The 25,433-nt window shown below is 46.7% G+C and overlaps 2 protein-coding genes across 2 annotated transcripts; one reads left to right on the forward strand and one right to left on the reverse strand.

The window, feature by feature from the left end:
* The first annotated feature begins 15,825 nt into the window (after window positions 1-15,825).
* Window positions 15,826-19,816, forward strand: LOC123085627 (probable LL-diaminopimelate aminotransferase, chloroplastic). Its single transcript, XM_044507290.1, has 10 exons — window positions 15,826-16,033; window positions 16,113-16,198; window positions 16,292-16,359; window positions 16,457-16,573; window positions 17,154-17,216; window positions 18,089-18,193; window positions 18,275-18,325; window positions 18,520-18,840; window positions 18,996-19,202; window positions 19,283-19,816. The coding sequence occupies exons 1-10, from the start codon at window positions 15,960-15,962 to the stop codon at window positions 19,574-19,576; spliced, it is 1,386 nt and encodes a 461-aa protein (XP_044363225.1). The 5' UTR covers window positions 15,826-15,959; the 3' UTR covers window positions 19,577-19,816.
* A 1,994-nt stretch (window positions 19,817-21,810) lies between these two features.
* On the reverse strand, window positions 21,811-23,805 carry LOC123085628 (probable xyloglucan 6-xylosyltransferase 1). Its single transcript, XM_044507291.1, has one exon. It carries the CDS (start codon window positions 23,354-23,356, stop codon window positions 21,998-22,000), a length of 1,359 nt encoding a protein of 452 aa, XP_044363226.1. The 5' UTR covers window positions 23,357-23,805; the 3' UTR covers window positions 21,811-21,997.
* Between the last annotated feature and the right edge of the window lie 1,628 nt (window positions 23,806-25,433).

A 25,433-nucleotide genomic window follows, 5' to 3' on the forward strand; every position in this document is an offset into this window, starting at 1 on the left:
GGGCATCTCGGGACTCTCCTGGTCCAACTCCGATACTCCATGGGCTTCTTCTGGTCCAAAAATAAGTTCCGTGAAGTTTCAGGTCAATTGGACTCCGTTTGATTTTCCTTTTTTGCGATACTCTAAAACAAGGAAAAAACAGAAACTGGCACTGGGCTCTAGGTTAATAGGTTAGTCCCAAAAATCATATAAAATAGCATATAAATGCATATAAAACATCCAAGGTTGATAATATAATAGCATGGAACAATCAAAAATTACAGATATGTTGGAGACGTATCAAGGAAGCACAATCCCTATCATGTGGATCAAGAGCCCGCTCTTCAGAGGCGTCCATTTTGGAACAGGTTTCAACAGTCAATCTACCACGATGTCTTGAAGAAAAATAAGAACTTGTTTGTGAAGGTCAAGTCTATCAATCTCACACACATGGAGAAGGATCTGCCATACTTTGGGAATGCTCTGCAGAGGTGTGAGGAGTTGGACATCAAGAGGATCATCACCTTAAACAAAGACTTTGATGCCGAGCTCGTGGCCCAGTTCTTTGCCACCGTTCACTTTGAGCATGATCCAGCCCGTACTCTGTCTTGGATGACCAATGGTCGTCGTCTGTCCACACCATGGAAAGATTTCATGGTCAGCTTGACGTACAATGATGAGGGTGCCCAGACCCCACTTGGGTTTCACCCTCATAAGTAGATTGCCGCTACTCACAAGGAAAAGCTTTGGCCCTATTCTACCAGGAAGGTGTCTGAGACTGGAAAGGTTACTTATGAGCTCTGGCCCTTTCTAGACATCATGCATTGGATCTTCCGAAACTCCCTATTCCCTCAGATTGGCAACTTGGATCAGGTGCACTCTTACCTTGTTGACATGCTTCTGTTCTATCAAGAACATCAGGGCTATCAGCAGGTGCTGGATGTGTCATATGTGATGTGGTCTGAGCTTCACTCTGCTGTCATGGAGCGCAAGTGCATCATCTATGGGCCCTATCTTATGCAGCTTATCGAGGACACTTGGGCAGCCAAGTTTCTAGATGAGGAGCTTGTCACACACAACATGGTGTCTCATGACACTATCAAGTTGCGTCAGAAGGAGAAGTGGAGTTCGTCTACTCCGGCACCTCCAGTACAGGAGACTTTCCTATCTGATGATGATGAGGATGATGAGGATGGGCCAGAGTATATGCCCCCATCTGAGGAGCCCTCTTGGGCGAAGAAACTCAAGGAGAAGATGAAGCATATGTTCTGCTTCCAGGCCAAGGGCCAGTACAAGGCTCACAAGGAGGCCAAGATGGCTCGTCGTCGTGACAAGGCCATTATGAGACAAGTTGGCCTTGAGGTTGTTGATGGCTCTGAGGAGTGGATCACTCATGAGGAGTCTTGGATTAGAGTGCATTGCCCGTTGACGGTGTCCTGGACTAGGGGGTACTCACCACGTCATCTCCCGATCTGTTAGATTGGGCCGAGGACCCCCATGGCCGTATACTCATGGGCCAGTTCGAACAGCTGCCACATACAAGGAAGATTCCACAAGACTTGGCGATCAAGACAATGACTCCTCCCCACCAGCGTATTCAGCTAGGACTCTTGTTATCCTAGGCCTCTGGTACATTATATAAACCGACGCCAGGGTAGTCGATAGACAACAGACAATCATACCATAGGCTAGCTTCTAGGGTTTAGCCTCTATGATCTCGTGGTATATCAACTCTTGTAATACCCATATCATCAAGAATAAATCAAGCAGGACATGGGGTTTTACCTCCATCAAGAGGGCCCCGAACCTGGGTAAAACATCGTGTCCCCTGCCTCCTGTTAGCATCAGCCTTAGACGCACAGTTCGGGCCCCCCTACCCGAGATCCGCCGGTTTTGACACCGACATTGGTGTTTTCATTGAGAGTTCCACTGTGTGATTGGCAAAAGGATCGATGACTCGTCTGCAGGTCAACTGCGATGTCGGCATCTTCGTCACCAGCTCGACTGGTCACCTTGGCTCGACCGAGGACTGCACCCTACCTCCGATCGTCATGTTCAGATGACGGCCTTTATAAACATCAACTCCGTTCTCTATCAAGATCATGGAGGAATCATCCAGGGGTCTGGGGGCTCGACGTCAACATTGCCCTCGCGCGACCATGCTGTTTGTCAGGACCCCGGTTCCAAGCCACATCGATCTAGCCGGTAACACCTCATATCACTTTGCGGCCTCACGCACGGTATCCCACGGGTGTCGTCTTACCATGGCCCGGGACCGTTTGTGCCTTTTGGCTCACGTATATGATAGTGTCGCTAGCATCCATATGACAGAGAACCCGGGCCGACATGGCTAGTCGTGAACCCAAAACGGCACAGACCTATGGAGACAGGCATACATGAATCACATCGAGCATGTCGGTCATCAGCGAGTGATTCTGGGCTGTAGCACTGGGCTAGCAGGACTCCGGGGAACCTGGGCTGTAGCAGGCTAGGCAGGACTCCGGAAGTCACCGCGTGACATTTCCCCCGAAGGGACAAACATAGGAACGAAGTGAAACACATGCCGGCCAGTCAAGTGTCCTGAACAGTAGTGCTGGGCTAGCAGGGCTCCGGTGAACCGGGCTGTAGCGGACTACTATGGCTCATGGAAGCACAATACTACATTTCCCCATAAGAGAGGCTGCCAAGGATAAACAACTAGATTGTCGGATCCCACACATACCAAGCATTTCAATCATACACGCAATATGCTCGATATGAGTAAATACGACATGGCATCACAACATAACTCTACGACTCAAGTATTTATTCATTAGGCTTCGAGGAGCCAGAAATACAAACATGGGTCTCATGACCCAACATTCAGAGCATACAAGTCAAACACATGCGGAAGCTTAACATGTCTGAGTACAGACATCTACAAATGGAAAAAGACTAAGAAGCCTGACTATCTACCAGATCCTGCCAAGGGCACAAGATCGTAGCTGAGGTATCAAGCTAAACGTCAAAGTCCACGCGGAACTACTAGCGAGACTGAAGCCTCTCTGCAAAAACATAAATTAAGCAAACGTGAGTATAATTGTACTCAGCAAGACTTACATCAGAACTAACTACATATGCATCGGTATCAACAAAGGGGGTGGTGGAGTTTAACTGCAGCAAGCCAGCTTTGACTCAGTGGCTAACCTGAACTACGACTGCAAGCAACTCTTTTGAGGTGGCGCACATGAGTCCACATATTCACCATTCAATACACCATTATGGATCCGCTCCCGTCTCCCTACGAGAAGGCCATTCATAGCACTCACGCTTATCTTGCGAGTTTTAGGGTATCCACTTTCACTTGTCTATGAACTATGCAAGGGGTCCAAGTTTCCATATCCAAGGAATCCGGCTATTCGAATAGATAATGATAACCCTGCAGGGGTATACTTCTTCACACACGCTCCCACCACTTACCACCATATACACGTCATGTATCTCGGCAACCTTCAAGCGGAAGCCTGGCGAGGGTGTCGGCCACGGCCTACCTAAACACTTAAGTCTCTAGTCCAGGTTTATCGCCTATCCAGGTTCCATCCGCAGGGAGTCCGGCCGAGGTTTCCACATACGGCCCCGAACGATGTGAACAGGGTTCTCGAGACACCAAACGGGCGCCCGGTACACCGTGCCACAGTGTATCTACCGCAACATAGCCCACCCCTAGGGTCAGCGCTACGCACGGCCGCCAACACATAACCTACAAACACCAGAAACTAGTTGCAACTCCTGGACAGAGTACTAGGGTGATTAAGAAGCCGAGAGGGTCAATTAAGGATCCCAATGAGTGGTAGTAGCTGTTCATGGATCACAGACACAGAACTCAGTTCCTGAGGACGGTTTCAATGAGACAACCCACCATGTACTCCTACATGGCCTCCCACCGCTACCTTTACCAAATCGTGTTCACACACTTAGCTCTCACCGGTAGGACATGTTCATCACCATTCCAATTCATTCCCGATGAATCAGACCTGACGCAACTCTAAGCAATAGCAGGCATGACAAGCAAACATGAATGAGTAGGCACATCAGGGCTCAAACAACTCCTACTCATGCTAGTGGGTTTCATCTATTTACTGTGGCAATGACGGGTCATGCAGAGGAAAGGGGTTCAACTACCGCAGGATGTAACAGTTGAATCGTTGTTGTCCTAATGCAGTAAAAGAGAGAAGGAGCGAGAGAGTGGAATTGTATCGGAATGAACAAGGGGGTTTTGCTTGCCTGGCACTTCTGAAGATAACATTGAGTCTTCATCAGTGTCAACGATCACAGCGTCGGAGCAGCGTCTACCGAGAGGGGACAATCACCGGCAATAGAGAAGGAACACAATCAATGCAATGCACAACATGATGCATGATAATGACATGGCAATATGTTGTTGATTGAGCTAATGCAACTAGCAACACAATTAAATGAAGTTAGTTTGAATACAAGATTCAAATTCAAACTCCATATATGATTAGTTAAATGCCATTTATTTGTTTTGTCCAAAACAGAGGACAAACATTGTTCAAACATGCATGAAAATGCCATAAACAGATTTCTTGAATTTTTCTGATAATTTTTCATATATAATTTATTTCATTTGGAGTTACGGTTGATTTTTTATGATTTTTAGAAGTTTTGGGCATTTTCTGGAATTTTCTGAATTATTATAATTTAAACTAAATCCAGAAAGTGTATTACTGCGTCAGCATGACGTCAAGGTGATGTCAGCAGGTCAAAGGCGTCGACCAGGTCAAACCTGACCAGTGGGACCCACTGGTCAGTGACCCAGTCAACTAACTAAGTTAGTTAGCCCTAACTAACTAGCCTGGGCCCACTGGTCAGCGACTGTAGTAACTAACCTAACTAGCTAATTAGCGCTAATTAGAGTAATTAGTCGGGCGGGGCCTGTAAGTCAGTGAGAGAGAGGGAGAGGTCAAACCGGGTAGTGGGGTCAACCCATGCCGGTCAACGGGTCACGGGTCGCCGGCGTTTAGCCGCTGGCGACGACAGAGACGGCGGGGCGGCTTGGAAATGCTCTAAAGGGCACCATTCGATCCATGGTTTGCACCTACTGGTTCCTGGGAGTGAGGCGCATCCATTGGGGGTGGTGGTAGGAGCTGGGGTGGCCGGAAAAGTGGCCGGCGACGAGGTTCAGCGGCGGCAGCAGCTCGGGCATCCTCGGGATAGCGCTACAGAGCACGGGAGGGGGCGTTGCGGTTGTCTGCGGGCTCATGGGATCGTGCTGAGCACGATGGTGTGCTCGGACACGAGCTGCGGTGGCTGTGGCCACGGCGGCAACATCGCCGGCGGCGTGGAGTTCTCGGCCGAGATGGGGCTATGGCCTAGAGGTCAAAAACAACCAGGGGAAAAGGGGGAAACGACTCGGGGGCTCACTGTGGTGACGTAGGGATGGCCAGCGTGCTCGGGAAAGCGTCGGAAGCGGCGAATCGACCGGCGAAGTCCGGCGAGCAGAAGCGGTGGTGACGAGCTCGAAGACTACGGCATGGTGATCCTCGGCTTGCATGGCTTGGCTAGGAGGAAGAGGGGCACCAGGCGGAGCTCGGGGTGCATCGGAGAGGCTCAAAGATGGCTGTGGCCGTGGGGGAGCTTGTCGGCGGCGACGGCTGCGTTCGGTCGCGCGCGTGAGACAGAGACGGAGAAGGGGACGAGGGCGAGGGAGAGGGCGAGAGCGTCAAGGGGGGTAGCGTGGCGTCGCAGAGGGAGTCCAGGGCGACGAGGGAACAGCCAGGCAGGCAGCTGCCGGCGTGGCATGCCGCGGTGCCGTGGCTAGCTTCTCCTCTGCCTTCTGGCGAGAGGAGGAAGACAACTAGCAGGGGGGTGGCTGGGCTGGGCCGGCTTCAATAGCAGGCCGCACAGGTAGGTGGGCCGAGGTAAGTGCCAGGTTAGTCCTTCTCTCTCTCTCTTTTATTTAGTTTCTGTTTTCTATTTTCTTTTCTGCAATTTGTTTTGGTTTTAGTTTTAACACCAAACCATTTTATAAAATCCTGAAAATAATTATGTAGCTAGAACTAATATATACAAAACCACATAAAATGTTCCAGAATTATTGGACATATATTAATTATATAAAGAATATATATCCAATGCAAATAGTTATTGAATTAATTCAAAGGCCCAAAATAAATATTTCTGAGACTCCAAAAATATTGGTTTGAGTTTTACCTCTTGCCAATATTTTTATAGCTTGACAGGAACATTTTCTTGGGTTTATTTGAAATAATTTTTTTAATGTTGATCATTTTTGTAAAAGACTTCTGAGGCTTCCCACTTTCCCCAATTCAACTTTCATAAATATATACATGATGCATGAATGCTTGTGCAACTGGTTACAACCAAATCTAGGGCTGTGGCACTGTTTTTCTGGAAAGCAAACTTGTGTCCGCCGCCACTGCCTCCTCAAGTGTCTTTTTAATGATTGCTTCGGTGGATTTGTGCGGAATTGAGTCTACAACAACCCTGGAAAATTTCTTCGAGTTCCGATGGAGGAATCTTTGGCAATCCACGATATATCGGAGCCTTGTCAAATCTGAACGAGAATCTGGACGAGTTTAGGGCATGGTGTCCAGCTTCTAGCTCGGACGTCCTATGGAAAATCCAACCGTTGATCGGCTGAGGAATTCCTATATCTACCACCTCTCAAAATTTCAGCTCGATCCGACCGTTCAAACTCCGGGAACCTTCGGATTAGTGCATCACTTTTTGGATCTGTTTTCTGCGCGAAAACGAATCCGACCCGAGTTCGTCTTTTTTATGAACGGGATTTCGGACATCCCTTTTGAAGGAAGTTTTGTATGGGGTATTGTGTTTTGTTCCCGAACACATCCACCAACTTTAAGATCTTTTGAATATGATCTTCAATATCATGCTGGTGTCAAACCAGTCCGGCAATATTGCTCCACGGCTGCCGACCTGCGCTAGACATGTCGTCACTTTGTTGAGTCGAGCTCAACTTCTTCGGATCATCATCTCGGCAAGGCGAACAAGAATCATCACCAACATCGCTGCCCCATGGATTACACAGGGTGGGCATACCGGCATCGCCGCACGGTCGCTTCATCAAGCCGGCATCGACCATGTCATGACCTGCATCGGCAGGGCCGCGATATTGCTTCTTCAAGCTGGTGTCCATCACGCCGAACTACTTCAACTCATCAGCTGACATCGAGGCTTCGACATCTCAGCTGGACCGGGGGCTTCGCCATCTCTTCATCAACCTACTCCGGACACTTCGGCGTCACTAGCCGACCAGCTCTGTCACGTTAGCTGGATCGAGGGCTTTGCCTCGGCGAGCCAACCTTTGCCAGCATTGCCATGCCGTCGTTTTATCGCCCATCAGGCAATGGGTGTGCGGATCGAGTCCCAATTTTGGGAATCACCTTTCTTCGGATTGCTACAACAAATAAACCAGGTGCTATTAATCCTAGTATTTTTTGCTTGTTTGGGTTTATTTTTCCCAAGGAATTATTACTCTGGTTTGTCCATCATCTGTACACAGGTCTATCAAATGATGGCCGTATTAACGAGGTCGCGTGGTGGTTCGGCCAGTTTCCGTATATAGTCTGGCGAACGCCGCATCCGGAACTCGGACCGACCTGTGAATTCAGGCTTTGCCACGCCTTTACCGCATCACGCCGACGCCCTGCATCGACATTGACTTCGGCGCCAAGCCATATTTCTTTTATTACTCACTTTGCATAAATTATTTATTATGCAGCGATTTTTTTAATTATTATTATTACTATTATCTCTAGTTTGCACTATTTTTGTGCATAGGAAAATGATCCGGGGACTTCGCCGTCACTCTGCCGGTCTGCATTGACCGTGCTATGTCACCACTTCGGCGTGTCGAGCTCTCCGCTCCGCCACCTCGGGACCGGCTTGGGGGATGGAACCTTGTCCCGCATCAAGCTCGGACCGCGTCATCAATGCCGAACACATTAACCAGCTAAGTCGCTTTCATGCTCAAAGTTTTAATTTTTAACTTGTGTTCGGTTCAACCAAGCATTATACTTTTTTGGAAAAAAGTTGCTTGTAAAAAATTTCCTTGTCCAAACTTTGTTTGTGACACACATATTCAAATACCCCGTTTATTTGGGGGCTTCCTTTATGAATCGTTTCCTCTTGCATATGATTATACTTATACGGCTTCATTCCTTGTTCGTGTATTACGCCACAATATGCACCATATTGACTTAAGCGATTTGCAAGCTGGGTTGCCTGGCTCCTGTGCTTACCCTTACGTTTCCAATTGTTCGGCTAGGGAGTAAAGGGAGCACCTCTGTGATTGTCACGACCGGGTCCTCCGAGCTCTGACCTCAGACTGGGTGAAGCCGAAAGCTAGCGCTCTTATTGTTTTCAATCATGGTCGGCACACAACGGAACTCATGAGTACAAAAAATCCATTGCACAAGTCTCATAGCAATAATGAGCACCGAAGAAAGGTATCGGGTGGGGTACTATTTTCTTCGAAGATGCTTCTTACACTTCGTCTGTAATATAGCATAAGTTCCCTGAGCGCGCTTTGTCTGTTACAGCCTTATGGCCCGGTTGCCTGGTTATCGAAAAAACTATTGATATTCTCGACAGGTGGAGTACATAACACTTTTCGGTCCTTGACCGAAGAGGGAGAAGCCGACGGTCGGTTAAGACGCGTTTAAAGTTTGGTTGAACAAAGATATGATATAAATACTTCGGTACATACAATCATTATACATAAAATTATTTTACCCAAGTCATTTGGGGGCTCTTAAAATTTATATATGAGCTGTAAATATGTTTTCTTCTTGGTCGTTGTCAAAACACGACAGAAGCACAATTTTTTCTTTCTCTTCGAATTTTTGGATTGGCACCGAACACTTGATCTTGTTCGGACGTCATGTTTTTACTGACGTTTTTTGGTTTTTCAAGCTTTTGGCACTTTTAAACTATTTGTGTGTTTCTAGCACAAGTCTCACAGTGCAATGCCGGACACCTTTATAGATTCGGCAAAAACATCCTCGGATCTCACTATATATGCATTGGTTTCGAATTGTGTCTTCGGTCAATAGTTGGGTTGCCCGGCTCCTGCGCTTGCCTCCTACGTTCCGCTTTGTTCGGCTAGGTGTGCAAAGGGAGAACCACTGCGATTGTGCTTCCAGCTCACATGGTTAAGCACCTCGGTGGAGAAAGTCGAAAACTGACTGTCACAATAAGCGTAAACTAGTCAGCGATTCGATGACGGTGTTAAATGACGGGCCATTCATAACAATGGCCGAAGTGTTTACGGCTTGACCTCGACTGTCGCCAAACACTACCGGGGGCTATTAACTGACCTCCCAAACTAAATCCTTGATATTTTGCTCTTACATTAGAGTTGAGGTTTCATGATCATGCTTAGCATGACAAACCAAAGAAAGGAACCGATAGCGGGACTATTTTCTTTGGAAGACATTTCTTATGTTAAACAGTAATATAACATATCTCTCTGCGTACCTTTGTTTATAAAATTGTATGGCCAGATCGCCTTGTCTGTCGTAAATCTTTGCCCTCATAAAGGCTTTATAAAGTAGGACAAACACTCCTAGGCTACTGGCCGAGGAGGTGGAAGCCGATGGTCGGTCAACAAAGTTTTGTACAATGCGGATCCGAGCATTAAATGATGTAAAGTACTTGGATACATAGAGTCATTACACATAATTTGTGATTTTACTATGGATATCGATCCTTAATTCGGCCACCCGTGCCCGCATTAAGGCTTGGGGCGTACTGGGCTTCGGGCTTATTATTTATAAATATTAAAGGGGCACATCGATCCCCTGATCTGGTGTTGCCATCCGACCAGTGTCTCGGGGGCTACTGCATTGCCTGTCCAATGCAGAAAATTTTAAGTGCAATACAGTTGCCGAGGAGATTTTGATCCTCAGGTTGGTCGGTCGCACCCAACCTGAGTCTTGAGGACTGAGCATGCCACTTTTTGTGTCCCGAAGTATTCTGCCGAGCTAGGACTTGATCCTCAGGCCGATTTTGCAAATTAACCTGAGTCTCAACGGCTACTGGGATTAGCGGTCTTACGTCATCCTTCAGGTGCATCTCGGGTTTTAAACCGATACACACCTTGAGGGCTACTAGTTATATATCTCAGCAGAGAATAAATTGCACCAATCAAAAACATTGACAGAAAATCAGCCCACAGTCGGGATGGTGCACCACCCCGGAAGCAGTCCGGCATAAAGCTCGGGCGCTAGTGGCTGGCTCCATAGAGGGCATTTCCGGCATTAAGCTCGGCTGAACTCCTTCAACTTTTTTGAACCAAGGTGATATGACACCTCGGATATAGTCCGGCGTTGGAGCTTGGACACAGTCCGACGTTGGAGCTCGGATATATTTCGGCGTTGGAGATCGGATACATTTCGGCGTTGGAGCTCGAAAGCAGTCCGGCATTGGTGCTCGGCTGCAAAAAATACCTCGAACGCAGTCCGGCGTTAGAACTCGGACGCAAGAGGACACTGCCTCCCGGGAACAACTTCAAACCCGAGGTGTGGCATAAAAATAACAAGGCACTGATAAAGGCCGGAAACTTAAAGGGGCTCCTCGGATACTCGACGTGTAAACTCGTCGAATGCATTTCGGCAATCCTCAAGATCGAAGATGAGATTTGTTGAACCAGTTTTCAAGACCGACAACTGAAGACGAAGAACAATTCGGAAGAATCGAGGAGCGTCCCTAACTTGAAGACCGGTTAAGGGGGCTATTGACGGTGTCCTGGACTAGGGGGTACTCACCACGTCATCTCCTGATCTGTTAGATTGGGCCGAGGACCCCCATGGCCGTATACTCATGGGCCAGTTCGGACAGCTGCCGCATACAAGGAAGATTCCACAAGACTTGGCGATCAAGACAATGACTCCTCCCCACCGATGTATTCGGCTAGGACTCTTGTTATCCTAGGCCTCTGGTACATTATATAAACCGAGGCCAGGGTAGTCGATAGACAACAGACAATCATACCATAGGTTAGCTTCTAGGGTTTAGCCTCTATGATCTCGTGGTAGATCAACTCTTGTAATACCCATATCATCAAGAATAAATCAAGCAGGACATAGGGTTTTACCTCCATCAAGAGGGCCCGAACCTGGGTAAAACATCGTGTCCCCTGCCTCCTGTTACCATCAGCCTTAGACGCACAGTTCGGGACCCCCTACCCGAGATCCGCCGGTTTTGACACCGACACCCGTGGTCTGACACTGAGGAGGACAGCGGAGTTCGTGCTTCTCCCCATACTGCAGAGGTCTCTCAGGAGGAGGAGGATCATGACTGGTGATGCCATGGAGACCTACTACCATCGTGGGTCGTGTCGCCCCTTTTGGTGTCTTACTGCCAAAGGGGGAGAGTTAGGGATTTGCCTTAGGTCTTGTGTTCACGCGTGTGTTGGCGTGTTCGTGTTCTCGTGTCTCGTGTTTGTTGTGTTCGTTCGTTTTTGTTCGCTTTCTTTCGGCTGTGAGCAAGACCATATGGTGTAAGACATATGTGAACTACCCTTTCCTATCTACTTTAGTATCAAGTACCCTATTATATTGTGAGATGCTTCATTTTCAGCATTTATATTATTGCCCTCATGCTTGTCCTTGCTTAGTTGTACTTGTTGTTATTCTTATATGCAAGGATGTTGCCTGCCTACAAAATATAGGGGGAGTTTGATCCTAAAGATGTGCACATAGCCTTTCGTGCTAATTCCTTGGTGCACACCTCTAGGGGGAGCCCGTCTATATTTTGTTAGAAGGGGGTTTGCTTATTTTCAGTCACTATTTTGTGCAAATCCCGTGTTGTCATCAATCCACCAAAAAGGGGGAGATTGTAAGGGCATATTTATCCCTCAAGTAGTTTTGGTGATTGATGACAATACGTTTGCGGACTAATCGTGTGCACTAAGTGTTTCAGGTGATCTATTATAAGGGCACTTTGCGATCGTTCCCCTCGAGGACTTCACTTTAGACGGATTATTTTCCTTCGTTTCTTTTCGGTGAAATTGAGTCATAGGGATAACCGTACTATCAAGAGGGGATCCGTTTCAGAAGAGTATGGGTGGAATCATCACGTACACATTTTCCTTGCACCCTCACTATCTTCCTGCCTGTTGGTGTTTCCGTGTTGTGCAAAACAAGGGGTGCCTTGTGCTACGCGGTAGTACCGTGGCCAGGGCGGTAGTACCGCTTGTTAGTACCGCTGGTACCACCGCCCCTGCTGTGGTCTCGACTTTTTCGTGTCGGGTTTTCGTAAAAGACCACGCATGGGAGCGGTAGTAGGGACGACAGTAGGGCACGGTAGCACCGCTTGTTTAAGCGGTAGTACTGCTCCTACATTCGCTCCTACTGTCGCACAACTCGTTGCCCTCCTCTGTTTTTCCAGCAGCTGTAGGGAGCAGCAGTACCGCTCACTAGCGGTAGTACCGCCCGTAGGGCGGTAGTATCGTTCTTGTGCGTGTACTTCTTCTTTCTTAGCCCTGGTTGTCCTATGCCTGCTTGCCACAACGGTAGTACCACTATGGCAGCGGTACTACCGCTCCAGCAACAGTAGTACCGCCCAGATGCGGACTGCATAACGGTTGGATGTGTCCCCCCACTATATAAAGGGGTCTTCTTCTTCAAGATACCTTACCTCTTTTCCCCCAAACTCCATTGTTGCTCCACAAGCTCATTTTCTCTCGATCTCTCTCCCTAGCCAATCAAACTTGTTGATTTTCTAGGGATTGGTTGAGACGGCCCAGATCTACACTTCCACCAAGAGGAATTTGATTCCCCCCACTAATCCCTTGTGGATCTTGTTACTCTTGGGTGTTTGAGCACCCTAAACGGTTGAGGTCACCTCGGAGCCATATTCCATTGTGGTGAAGCTCCGTGGTTTCGTTGGGAGCCTCCAATTAAGTTGTGGAGAGAGCCCCAACCTTGTTTGTAAAGGTCCGGTTGCCGCCTTCAAGGGCACCAATAGTGAAATCACGACATCTCGCATTGTGTGAGGGCGTGAGGAGAATACGGTGGCCCTAGTGGCTTCTTGGGGAGCATTGTGCCTCCACACCGCTCCAACGGAGACGTACTTCCCCTCAAAAGAAGGAACTTCGGTAACACATCATCGTCTTCATCGACTCCACTCTCGGTTATCTCGTGCCTTTACTTGTGCAAGCTTATTTGTGTTATATCCCTTGCTTGCTTGCGTGCTTGTTGTTGTTGCACCATATAGGTTGCTCACCTAGTTACATTTCTAGACAACCTACTTTGATGCAAAGTTTAAATTGGTAAATAAAAGCTAAAAATTGTTAGTTGCCTATTCACCCCCCTCTAGTCAACTATATCGCCCCTTTCATCCACCCTGACCTGTATGGCACTGTCATGACCTAGGGTGGCTTCAGTGACGAGGCTCTCATGGCAGCTCTCAGACACCTGCTTGACAACAAGGCCCAGGGTGTTGGGTTCGTTGCCATGGCAGACGCTCACAGGGTGTTGTGCCTCAAGAGTTGGCTGGGCAAGCACTACTACTAGAGTAGTGCTGCCCGTGAGCGTGCATGATCCCCGACGGCGATGGCTGTGGCGGCGACGACGACGACGACGACGTACATTTTGTGTAGCTAGGGCTGAAAAACTATTTGATGGTCTGTATATTTTGGTGAAGTGGTATATACTAACCCCTCATGATGATGGTGAACTTGCAGTGGTAGGACGACATCCTCTTTTGGATGTGGTGGTAGGTTAACACCCAGGTAGTGCTAGGTAGAACTTGCTATGCCGTATGATCATGCATGCTTTACTTCTTCTCTTCTGCTCCATTGTTGTTTGTGTGCTACTTTGCTTGCTACTTGTGTGCTTCATTGATTTTTTGCTTCAACTCGTGCTCTTGTCCATTGCTAGAGCAAGTGGTATGCCGTGTTCATCGGTAAGGCTCCAGGGGTTTATAGTTCATGGAAAGAAGCCAGTGCACAAGTGGCATTGTATAGTAACAACAACCATAGAGGGTTCAAGACTAGGCAGGCAGCAGAACAAGCTTACTCCGACTGGGTGCGAAAGCACGAAGGCAGCAGTGTTGACAGTGGCAAGGTTGGAGGTGTCAATGTGGATCGTCAGTTTAGGCTAAAGCTGAAGAACTTCATCATCTTCGTCCAGTTCATCGCCATTGTTGTGTTGTGGCGTTGGTGTGCTAGGCGTGATCATTCTGGGTAAGCTCACCACCAACTAGGGTACAAGGTAAGCACACCATGTACGCCGTGTTCATGTGCCGCTTGAGCCAATGCAAGCAACCAAACAAAGTGCACTTACGTATTACCTAAAGTAGGGACACTAGATGCAGACAACCAAACAACTTGCAGATGGCGCATTAGGGTCTGTTTTTGCTCAACCAGCTGGGTTGAGAAGTGTAGGCGATGCGGGAACTGTTCACAACTTCAACCAAACACGCCCATAAGAGCTCCTCCAGCCAAACCCCATCTCTCCCTCTGTGTGTGTGTAATAAAAATCATCTTGTTCTCAGACTCTAAAAACAATCGTTTCCACTATGTGTAGTGGTGACGTAGGATAAAGTATGAAGGGCGACGGTGGTTAGCCGAATTAGGTGAATCCACTCCTCACGATCTCTCTCCTCCCTCTCGCGTCTCTCGCATGGACTGAACTGCGCGGCGGAGGAGTCAGCCTGTGAGAGTGTTCTGTGCGCAGGAGTGGTGTCCGCGGTATGCGTGCATGCCTCTGCTCCTAATTTGACGACGTGAGGGTGCACGACAACACCACCTCTCCCCTCTATTATTTTTCTTTGTTTGTGTTTGTACTCTCTTCGCTTTTGTTTACTCTGCATATTAGTTTTGACAAAAGTTGAAATTTATAAGTTTGACAAAATTTATAGAAAATAATATAAACTTTCACGATAACAAATATATATGATGCAAAATATTTATTTGATATTGTGACGTTGATGATTTTTTTATAAACTTGATCAATGTTTACGTAGTTTGACTTGAGAGAAAGCGGTTGTAAAAAAATCAATCAATGCAGCTAATCTGTCTTTTTTTTATGTATGCAGTAATCTGTCTTCTCTGTACACTGTTTTACAGGTTAGAGTAACTCTAAACCAACCCTGAACTAACTATAACTAAAGAGGTACTTGGATGACAGGGTTAGATTGATAATAAATAATCTTTCTTAATTATTTGGCTACTTTGAACCGTATTACCTGCCGAATTTGGCGGAGCGACCCCTGGCCGAGGCAGACGGAGACGCACCCGACAAGGAGCCGCGCTGGCCTCTCGCGCAGCCCGCCGACTAAATCTGCAGTCCCTGTGCAAGGAGTTGCGCTGCCCGAGGCCGACGAGATGACCGCGCAAGGAGCCGTGACTGCTTACCGACGGACGGGCGGGCTGCGGGGAGACGAGGAGGTTGGAACGGGAGGATATGACGGGGTTGCTTACTGGTGGCGGATGGGAGCGCAGATACGGCGAGGCGCCTTTCACGGACGGTGTGAGAGGGAGGGAGGGAGAGGACGAGAAGCTTCGAGAAGTGGGAAGGGATCTGCTACGTGGAGAGCGAGAGAAAAATCTGCTTTTTTAATGGTCCTAAGAAAAACTAACCCAAATAAGCATTTTTTGGGCGAGTTAAATTTTTTAAATAGATTAGATGCATCTAACCCAAATTAACCCTCATATTTAGATATTTTTGAGTTGGTTGAGTCCAAATTAATCCAAACCAACTCTAACTCGCGGAACCAAAGAGGGCCAGTGTTGCGGAAGTTTCACGGTAATAAACAGAGCAGCGAACCGGAGCAGGCCTTCCAAGATATCTGGTGGACTCGACCGGCGCGGCCCGGCCCAGCCTGGCCTATCTGAGTGCTGTCTTCACTCCCTCGTTGGGAGGGCTAAGCTTGTACTGATTCCCCCTCCACCTATCTACCCGCCGCCGCCACGCCCGCCGCCGACGACGATGGCAACTACCGCCTCACCCTCCACCACGACCACTCCCCGGTCCTTCCTCTCGTCGCCTTCCTTCTCACTCAGGTACCCAACTTCTTCCCCTCTCGGTACCGCACGGCGCGTTTCGGTAGCTCGACGAGTCACTCTCTTGAAGTGCTTGCAGGGCATCGAAGTCGAACCACCTCCGGACGACGAGAAGGCTGCCCGTTAATGTACGCTGCGCCAGTAGCTCTCCGGCCGCCGATACATGTACTGTTCTTTGTCTCCAGCACTTTAGTCTCAAATACATCCAAATTTCGACCTAGTAGTTGTGTACTGAAATATTATGCTTCCGTGGCGAAGCTTACACGACGAAGGTTTCGCGGAATGCCAACATAGCCAAGCTCCAAGCAGGCTATTTGTTTCCCGAGGTATCATTGCGTTGTTGTTCTTTGGTTTTGTTCTTGTTCATACTGTCGCATTAGGGATTTGGGTTTTGTTAGTGATAATCTCTCAACTTCCATTCAGATTGCCAGAAGAAGGGCAGCTCATCTGCTGAAGCATCCTGACGCCAAAATTATAAGTCTGGGAATAGGTGACACTACTGAGCCCATTCCGGAGGTCATAACAAATGCCATGGCAGAGGTATCTCATCGCTCCGGAAAACAAGAAATTGCTAGCTGCATTACTCCCTCCGGTCCTTTTTACTCTGCACATTAGCTTTGTCTGAAGTCAAAGTTTGCTAAGTTTGACCAAATTTATATTAAAAAATATTAACATCTATAACATCTAATAAATATAATATGAAAATATATTCCGAGATGGATCTAATAATAAATGTGTTGTTATGTGAATGTTAATAATTTTTTGTATAAACTTGGTCAAAGTTGGATGAGATTGACTTCAGACAAACCTAATATGCAGAGTAAAAAGAACCGGAGGGAGTACATTAGACCTTGTTTATCTCAGGAAGTAAAAAAGAAGACAAAATCTAATTTTTCTGAAACATGTTTGTAGATGTAATGCATGGTGTTTTTTTCTTTTGGCAAAATGTTCATGCTCATGTTTATGTTTTTCCTTGGTAAAGGATGGCTACTCAAATATTTGACACAGTACACATCTTTGCAGAGAGTGGACTAAGAAAGTTCATGTTTTCATTCTGCGTTGCATAATTCCTCTTTCGCTATCCAATATTGTTCTTTGACCGATCTATGTATAAACGCAGAGAGCACATGCTTTATCCACAGTGGATGGCTACAGTGGTTATGGAGCTGAACAAGGTGAAAAGGTAATATTGCTTCCCACTTCACTATATTTAAATGGATGACTCCGTAGGAAGAATGCAATTAAACTTATCTAATCTGACTTGGAATATATGTGTTAATCATTTACTTCTGTTCCGGTATGCATATAATGGAACCCGGCTCCCAGTTTGGGAGGCGTATGGAAAGAAAATGATAATTATTTAGATTGTTATGTAAAAATAGTATCATTAGATTAGTCTGGAAAAATATTTTCGTAACATCACAATTTTATAATATCTTGGCATATTCTTATGAAAGGTAGTGGCATAACTAAAATGGCATCTGTTTCTGTTTACTAATGCACAACCTTTTTTCTGTTAATCCATCAATAGACACCATTAGATGGCTAAGAAGGTGGGTGTAACTGTTTTTCACATATGCTTGTAAAAGTGGTCTAGTCCGATCGCAGATTATTTGACTAGGAAAGATGGTATGCTAAGCCATGCAGGTTTACCAACATCTAATGACATCTGAAGCTGTGGCCATTTAGTTATGGCTTTTGAATTGTTAATTCCATGCTTTAGATTGTCTGTCTGGAGAGATCCATAATCTCTTAATGGGCTGATACTTACTTTTCTTTTACTGGCTTATCCAAATACTTTTGGGTTTCATCTCCATAAGAGTGGCTGAGTTTTCACGTTGGCTCACCAAGCCTATCACAACCCTCCTCCTTTACCCGGGCTTGGGACCGGCTATGTTGAGACAACATAGGCGGAGTTTTCTTATCCAGATACTTGTGTGGCTCTTGATTTTGTCTACAATGAGTTTAAAGTTTGTCTTTTCAATTATATGTTTGACAATTTTCTTTTCAAATGTCATTTTCATCATTAAAATGGTGCATTAATTGTTTCTACAGAAACTAAGGGCAGCAATTGCTGCAACCTACTATGCGGATCTTGGTATCGACGAAACCGATATATTTGTCTCTGATGGTGCAAAATGTGACATTTCTCGTCTACAGGTTCAGAATGCCTCTTCTCACCCTTTAGTCTACTGTTCACGTTACATTGTCGCTCATAACTTTTATGCTTCAAAATTTCAGGTTCTTTTTGGATCTAAAGTGAAGATTGCAGTTCAAGACCCATCATATCCCGTAATAAAATTCTGCAATGGATCTTAAACTTCAGTTGTTGTTCCCTTATATATTTGTGATTCCCAAACCTAAGTGATGTTTGTGGTGATATAATTGCTACTTTTCTTTGTTCTCATCCTATAATTATGATAAATTATTACTTTTTGTACTATTGTATATGTTGCAAAATTAATATGATACATCCATTTCAACAGGCATATGTTGATTCAAGTGTTATCATGGGGCAAACTGACTTATATCAGCAGGATGTTCAGAAGTATGGAAATATTGAATACATGAGATGCAGTCCTGAAAATGGATTTTTCCCTGATCTTTCCAAGGTCCCACGGACAGATATCATATTCTTTTGTTCACCCAACAATCCTACTGGTGCTGCTGCATCTAGGGACCAGCTAACACAGTTGGTCAAATTCGCAAAGGACAATGGGTCCATAATAGTCTATGATTCTGCTTATGCCATGTACATATCAGATGACAGCCCAAAATCCATCTTTGAAATTCCTGGGGCAAAGGAGGTAGGCTCTATGTTTCTAGATTTAGCTTACCATTTTATGGAAATTTTAAGAATTTTACCAACATGTTCGGTCCAGTTTTCTGAGGACTACTAGCAAGTTGTTTCCATCAAATATGTCAAGCTGAACCTGTATCATTATGGTTTGTTGACGTGTAGGTTGCCCTCGAGACAGCGTCTTTCTCTAAATATGCTGGGTTCACTGGTGTCCGACTGGGTTGGACCGTGGTCCCTAAGGAGCTCCTTTTCTCTGATGGGCATCCAGTTGCTAAAGATTTCAACCGCATAGTCTGCACTTCCTTCAATGGCGCATCGACCATCTCTCAGGCCGGTGGTTTAGGCTGCCTCTCTCCAGAGGGTCTAAAGGTAGGGATTCAGTGCTTTGAAATCTTTATTGTATGGCTTCTTCTCGCACTGCTGCTTCTCATCCCATGTCCACCATGCAGGCTATGCAAGACGTTGTCGGATTCTACAAGGAGAACACCAAAATCATTGTTGACACGTTTGAGTCGCTCGGATTCAACGTCTACGGTGCCAAGAATGCCCCCTATGTGTGGGTGCACTTCCCTGGCCGCAATTCCTGGGATGTCTTTGCAGAGATCCTTGAGAAGGCAAACGTGGTCACTACTCCTGGCAGTGGATTTGGGCCCGGTGGCGAGGGCTTTGTGAGGGTCAGCGCATTTGGCCACAGAGAGAACATTATTGAAGCTGCGAGAAGACTGAAGCAGCTATACAAATAAGCGTTGGTGTAGCAGATGGCGTCCTCTGTCGCTGGGGAGCCAGGCAATAAGAACCCAGCAGCATTTGGAGCACGAGATTTGCTTCTGGGCTGCTGGGAAGTGTTAGAACAGAGACAGGGTGTTGTTTTTGCTCCATTCGTAACCATTTAATACTAGAAATTTGCGTATTCAATTGCTGCGGAGTCTATCATGATGTATTTGTCTCACATCTGCTCGCTGACGGCTTTATGCTTTTTGCTACGATGGTGTGCACCTCCCCTTTCTCTCCTACTGCATATCTAAATTACGCCCTCTGTGCGAAAAAGCTTGTCCCAAGCTTGTTCCTTAAATGGATGTATCTAGTGGGACGGAGGGAGTACTTTACAGTCGCACTCATGTCACTTGCAAGTGAGGTCTACGGTAGACCAAGTGCAAGCACCGGCGTATGAAATTTTGAGTTTAGACCGATCCAATGCTTGCTCCAGTGTGCAAACTTACATTTTTTTCCATGCGATAAAAAAGATCTGTTCCACTATAAGGATAACACAATGACCAACATTCAACTATAGCATCCAGCAGTTTTTTTTTTAACTCTAGCATTCAGTGTGCACAACAAAAACCAAAAAAAAAAAAGGTTATAGCCGCCTCATGCACCGCTAACAGCAAAACAAAAACTAAAAAGGACCATCATAAGCTAAGGCCAAGGCTCATTTTTATAATTCTTCACCTGGTCTTCTTCATGTCTGCTTCTTCTGTTGCATCACTTGTTTCTTCATCACCATCAGCTCCACCAAGTCGAGTTCTGACCAAATTGAGAGGTGCACCTTCATTTTCCCCAGTCCCATCAGCATGTTGTGCCAAAGCCTCCTCTGGAAGCATCATCCTGTCAGCAGGGTTTTGCAGGCCTGCCCAATATTGTCAAAAGCAACAAGCATAAGAACATATGAATTCAACAAGGGATCTCACAAGCTTTTTATCGAAACAAGCTCGATTACAAATCTTCCATATAGCTGCAAGCCCAACAATTTGAATATTACGCCGACTACTACCAATAAATTTAGCAATACGTCAAAATAGTGGGAGAAAAAGTCAGGACTAGTTTGAGCACAAACAAATTTTGCAGCAGAGCACTGGAAGAACAGATGATGGATACTCTCAGATTCAGGACAGAATTGATAGACAGGGTTCCCTGTCCATTTTCCTTTTACCCTATTGTCTTAATAGGCTACATGCTCGATTGAAATCAGCTTCGTTACTTTGGCATGTGAAATGCAGTTACAGTACAATACTCTAGCATCTACCACAGTTGACTGCCTAGAGCATAGGGTAGAGAATTCATTGGGGCATGAGAACTAATAACTCGCAGCGTCGAGGGAAGCAAATCGTTGACTCAGACATCACGAATTTTGTAACTGAACTCGAAGTTTAACTTGAGCTCCTGACCATGTGATGGCATAGGATTCTGAAACTGAACACCGACCAGATCCATGGCAGCACCACACAACACATGGAGCCAAAAGTTATGGGGTCCTCTTAAGTATGCAGAACTCTACAACTACTAGGAGATGCAGAACTCTACAACTACTAGGAGAAGATAACCGAATTACCCTATGAAAATGAACCAGACAAGTCTCAAAGTGATTTGCTTCACTCAAGGACAAACCTGCTACGCTACGTTCAAAACTGAAAATCCGCTCAGGCGAATTCACAGGTAGACTAGAAACTGAAAAAAGGTAGCAGTTCATCCAGAAGATACATAACAGGGCATCTGCATTGGCAATAGCTAAACAAACCATAATCTCATGACGAGGAAATCATCACTGATATATAGACCACCCAGCACTAACAAGTTCATATCAACTCTCAATTTGGTCAGAACTGCAAACTACACGAAAACTGATGTATTGCATACCAGCCATATTAAGTGCTTCAAAACTAAACTGATGAAGCTGAAGCTAGGACACATCAGGCAGGTACAGTTTCGAGGATTTCCAGCAGCTCATATATGACAAAAAACAAGATATCCTCCTACCCAACTACCACCAATAGCAATGCAAATAGGGAAGCAAAATAATTGGCTCACAGGGACGACCATATCCTACTGAAGAAGAACCAATAAGCACACGAACAATAACATTTAGGTAAGTGAAATGTACACTTGCGACAAATGAAAATGGTAACAACAAATAAATAGGAAATCCATAGAGCTATTTAGAAGTGACCAGTTAGCGATTTATAGAAGCGGAAAACATAGATTGTGCCATCAACAACATAACTTCATTCTCTAACATTTCACAGTACAACATAGATATCCGTCCCCTGATACCAAAACCAGATTTCCTTGTTACCCTGAGTCTACAAAAAGAAGAATTATAGGATTTTGATCCAAGAGAATCTAGAACGAACGAACAAAATAAACGTGGAAGTAGTGTACTATAGTTATCATGTAGAAGTCTTGAGGGCCTTGAACGCTGGGTGGAGCAACCCGTAATCATCCTTCATATCAAGAGGGTCACTGGTCTCATTCCTGATCCTCTTGATCCTCCTGCTCGCAAGAGACTTGTGCTCAAACCCATACATGTGCAACACCTGGTTATCCCCGAAATTGAAGGCCCGGTCCATCTGCTTGAGGCACCGCTCAACAGGGTAATCCCCAAACTTGGAGCATGGCTTGCACCCGACAAAGTGAGTGACCAGTGGCCACCGATGATCGCCGAGCCCCGGCTGGTAATTCTCAAGCATCTCCTCGTACCTGTCCACCAAGATGCCCCAATAGCCATGGAGGTAGTAGCCATTCTCGAGATACACCTTGTTACCCCATTTCTCACGCTGGGTAGCGAGGATATACACCATGGCGGACTGATCGTCGGCTTCAAAGACCGGTCGGTCCTTGAGGTACTTGGTGAGCACCTTCCCAGCCTCAATACGAACAGGGCCCTTCGGCCCCATGGGCGCCCAGGTGTCGAGGTAATCGAGCGACCATTGGCAGTTGCGCAGCAAGAAGCTGCCGGTGTTGAGACCAATCCAGTTCTTGTCGTCGTAGACCATCTCGTCCCAGCCGTGCAGGATGAAGTTGTAGGGGCCGTAGCGCTCCCACGGCAGCTCGAAGGCCATGTCGGTGAACATGGCGTCGGAGTCCATCCACCAGAAGAACTCGACCTCCGGGTGAGCGAGGAGGAGCGCGCGGAGGAGCGGGAGCTTGGCCCAGAAGCCGGCGAGCTCGGCGTCGAGCAGCGCCATGTTGTAGAAGATCTCGAGGCCGTGGATGCGGCAGTAGTCGATCTTGTTCTTGATGGACTTGAGGAGGTAGTGGTCGCCGACGGGGTTCTCGCAGGGCTTGGGCGAGGACCCCGTGACGAGCATGACCCGCGGCTTGACGTCGTTGAGGAAGGGCGGGGTCTCCGGGTGGCGGCGGTTCCATGCGGCCCGCTGCTCGTCCCAGTCGGAGATCTTGGGGCCGAGCGTGTAGGGCGGGTCCCGGAGCGACCTGGGCTGCGGCTCCGGCTCGTCGTCCCGGGCGGCGGCCTTCCCCGCGGAGGCCTGGGCGGCCTGGGCCTGGGCGTCGGAGGCCTTGGAGCGGGCGTCGTGGTGCTCGGAGAGCGCGCGCTGCGGGTGGGAGATGAAGCGGTGGCGCAGCTCGGTGAGGTCCTGCTGCGGCGTGCCGAACTTGCCCGCCCCGACGGTGCCGCGGAGCACGAGGATGGTGAGCATGAGGCAGACGACGGTGAGCTTGGCGTTCCGGGTGAAGCGCTGGATCTCCCGCATCCGGCGCTCCCCCAGCACCCGCTCCGCCACCCACATTTCTCCCCCGCCCCTCGGATCGAGCACCAAGCCAAATCGAACCGAACAAGAAGACACAGAAATGCAGACGCCTCTAGAGAGTCTAGATCGACGCCGCGGCCGAGCAATGCGGCGGCGTTGCGGGACGGGGACGGGGACGAGGCCGAGGCCGGGGAGGAAGAGGGGAGGAGGAGGTTTAGAGGTGGGGAAGGGAAGGGGAATTAATAAGGATGGGGGCGAGTGGGAGCGCGCGAGCGCGCACGTTGAGGGGGAGCGGATTGCGGTGGGTGTCTGGAGGTGGAGGTGGAGGGGAAATCTGGAGACGGGATCGAAATCGGGTCAATCCGCCGCGGATTCTCGCCTTGGGGAAGGAGGAAGAAGGCCAGAGCAGAGGAAGGAAGGAAGGAAGGAAGGAATGGCAGCGGGACGCGGAGACGAGATGCACCCGATGCTTCTACTCCTCCTTTCCCCTTCCCCCGTGTCGCCTCGCCCGGTAAGTAATACGAGTAATTTATTATCCCTTTGGTATAATAAATCCTCGTTGGTTGGTTTGATTTGATGCGGGCGTCGCGAGGTGATAGGTCAATGACGCGTGGGTCCTGGCGGGACGTGGGGGAAGGAAGGGTGGCCGTTGTTCGTATGCTAGCAGTACAAATTTCTGTCCTGGCGCCTGGCGGTGTGGGTGCGACCGGGTCTGGGTTGCTCTGGCTGGCTGGCTCCGCGGGTAACCGGGTTTGCCCGTTGCTGCTAATGCATTTCTACTTCGATAAGTACCTGCTCGTTACGGATAAAAGCGATGGAAATGTTGCTTTTGTAGCTAAAAATTCCATACCGATTGCAACTTTACACTTGATGTTACAGGTCTAACGATGATACTCACATGTCACCCTCCTAAATTTACAATCCTTTTCATACGGTGAAAAATGATAAGTCCGTTGGAGATTTTAAAAAGAGTAACCGAAACATGGGTAACATGCTACCACTGTCCTGATTTATTAGTCCCCTTCGTATTTTATGCCCAATTTCAACCATATATTTCCTTAACAAAATATAAGTTGTATGTCACAAAACTTATATTGTTGAATTCGTATTTGAAAGAAATTTTCAATGACACTATTTTTTATGGTTTAAAAGTTAATTTTTGGTATTTAAACTAAAGGAAAATTTTTTGACCTAAAATACAAGGGGACTAATAAATCAAAACGGAGGTATAATACGAGTGAATGATACAGATACCAAAGTTTATACTTTAGATAAGCTTATTTATTATTTATATGATCCATAATAGCACCTTATTTATAAAGATATGATATTATAAATAGAGGTAAATACACCACAAGTCACAGAACTTGCACACGACGGTCAGTTTAGTGTATAAACTTGTAAAATACGTGTTTCTAGTCATCTAACTTGTCCTCTTGTTTATATACGGTGCTTTCTATCGTATCCAGCTGTATCATTACGGGTGCCAACGTGATGGGGCGTACAGTCAGTGGCTGAGGTGGCGGTAATCCGCATGCACTGTTTTTTTCTCAGATAGCACCCTTGCATTTTATTTATTTATATGCAGAAAATTCTCAAATAAAAGTAAAAAAATTGTTGCACACAGTGGTTCGCCCCGCATAGAAGCCACCAGACCATGATTCGCCCCGCATAGAAGCCACCAGACCAACTGCAACTTTGCGTTGAACGGAAAAAATTATCTTTATATAACTAGACCACGCGAATTAAAGTAAAATCAAAACGGAGACAAGGTAATCCCCGCTTCGAGCTTGAGGGCGCAGTCCAAAAGAAACCTTTATGCATTCATTTTGAAGTATATTTTCTTTTATGTACATAATTCACATTCAAACAAAAATTTCGTTCATTTGTCCTAAAAAACTATGTACATTCATTTTGACCTATATTTTCGCATATCTAGATTTTCAAATTTTAAATTATTCAAACTCAAAAAAATGATGTTGATTTGTCCAAAGAAATTTATGTACATTAATGCTGCACTATATTTTCTTTTATCTAGATTTTAAAATTAGAAATATTCTAATTGAAAAAAATAGTTGATTTGTCCCAAAAATTTACGTACATTCATTTTACACTA

The sequence above is a fragment of the Triticum aestivum genome, chromosome 4A (assembly GCF_018294505.1).
Source record: "Triticum aestivum cultivar Chinese Spring chromosome 4A, IWGSC CS RefSeq v2.1, whole genome shotgun sequence".
Taxonomy (NCBI): domain Eukaryota; kingdom Viridiplantae; phylum Streptophyta; class Magnoliopsida; order Poales; family Poaceae; genus Triticum; species Triticum aestivum.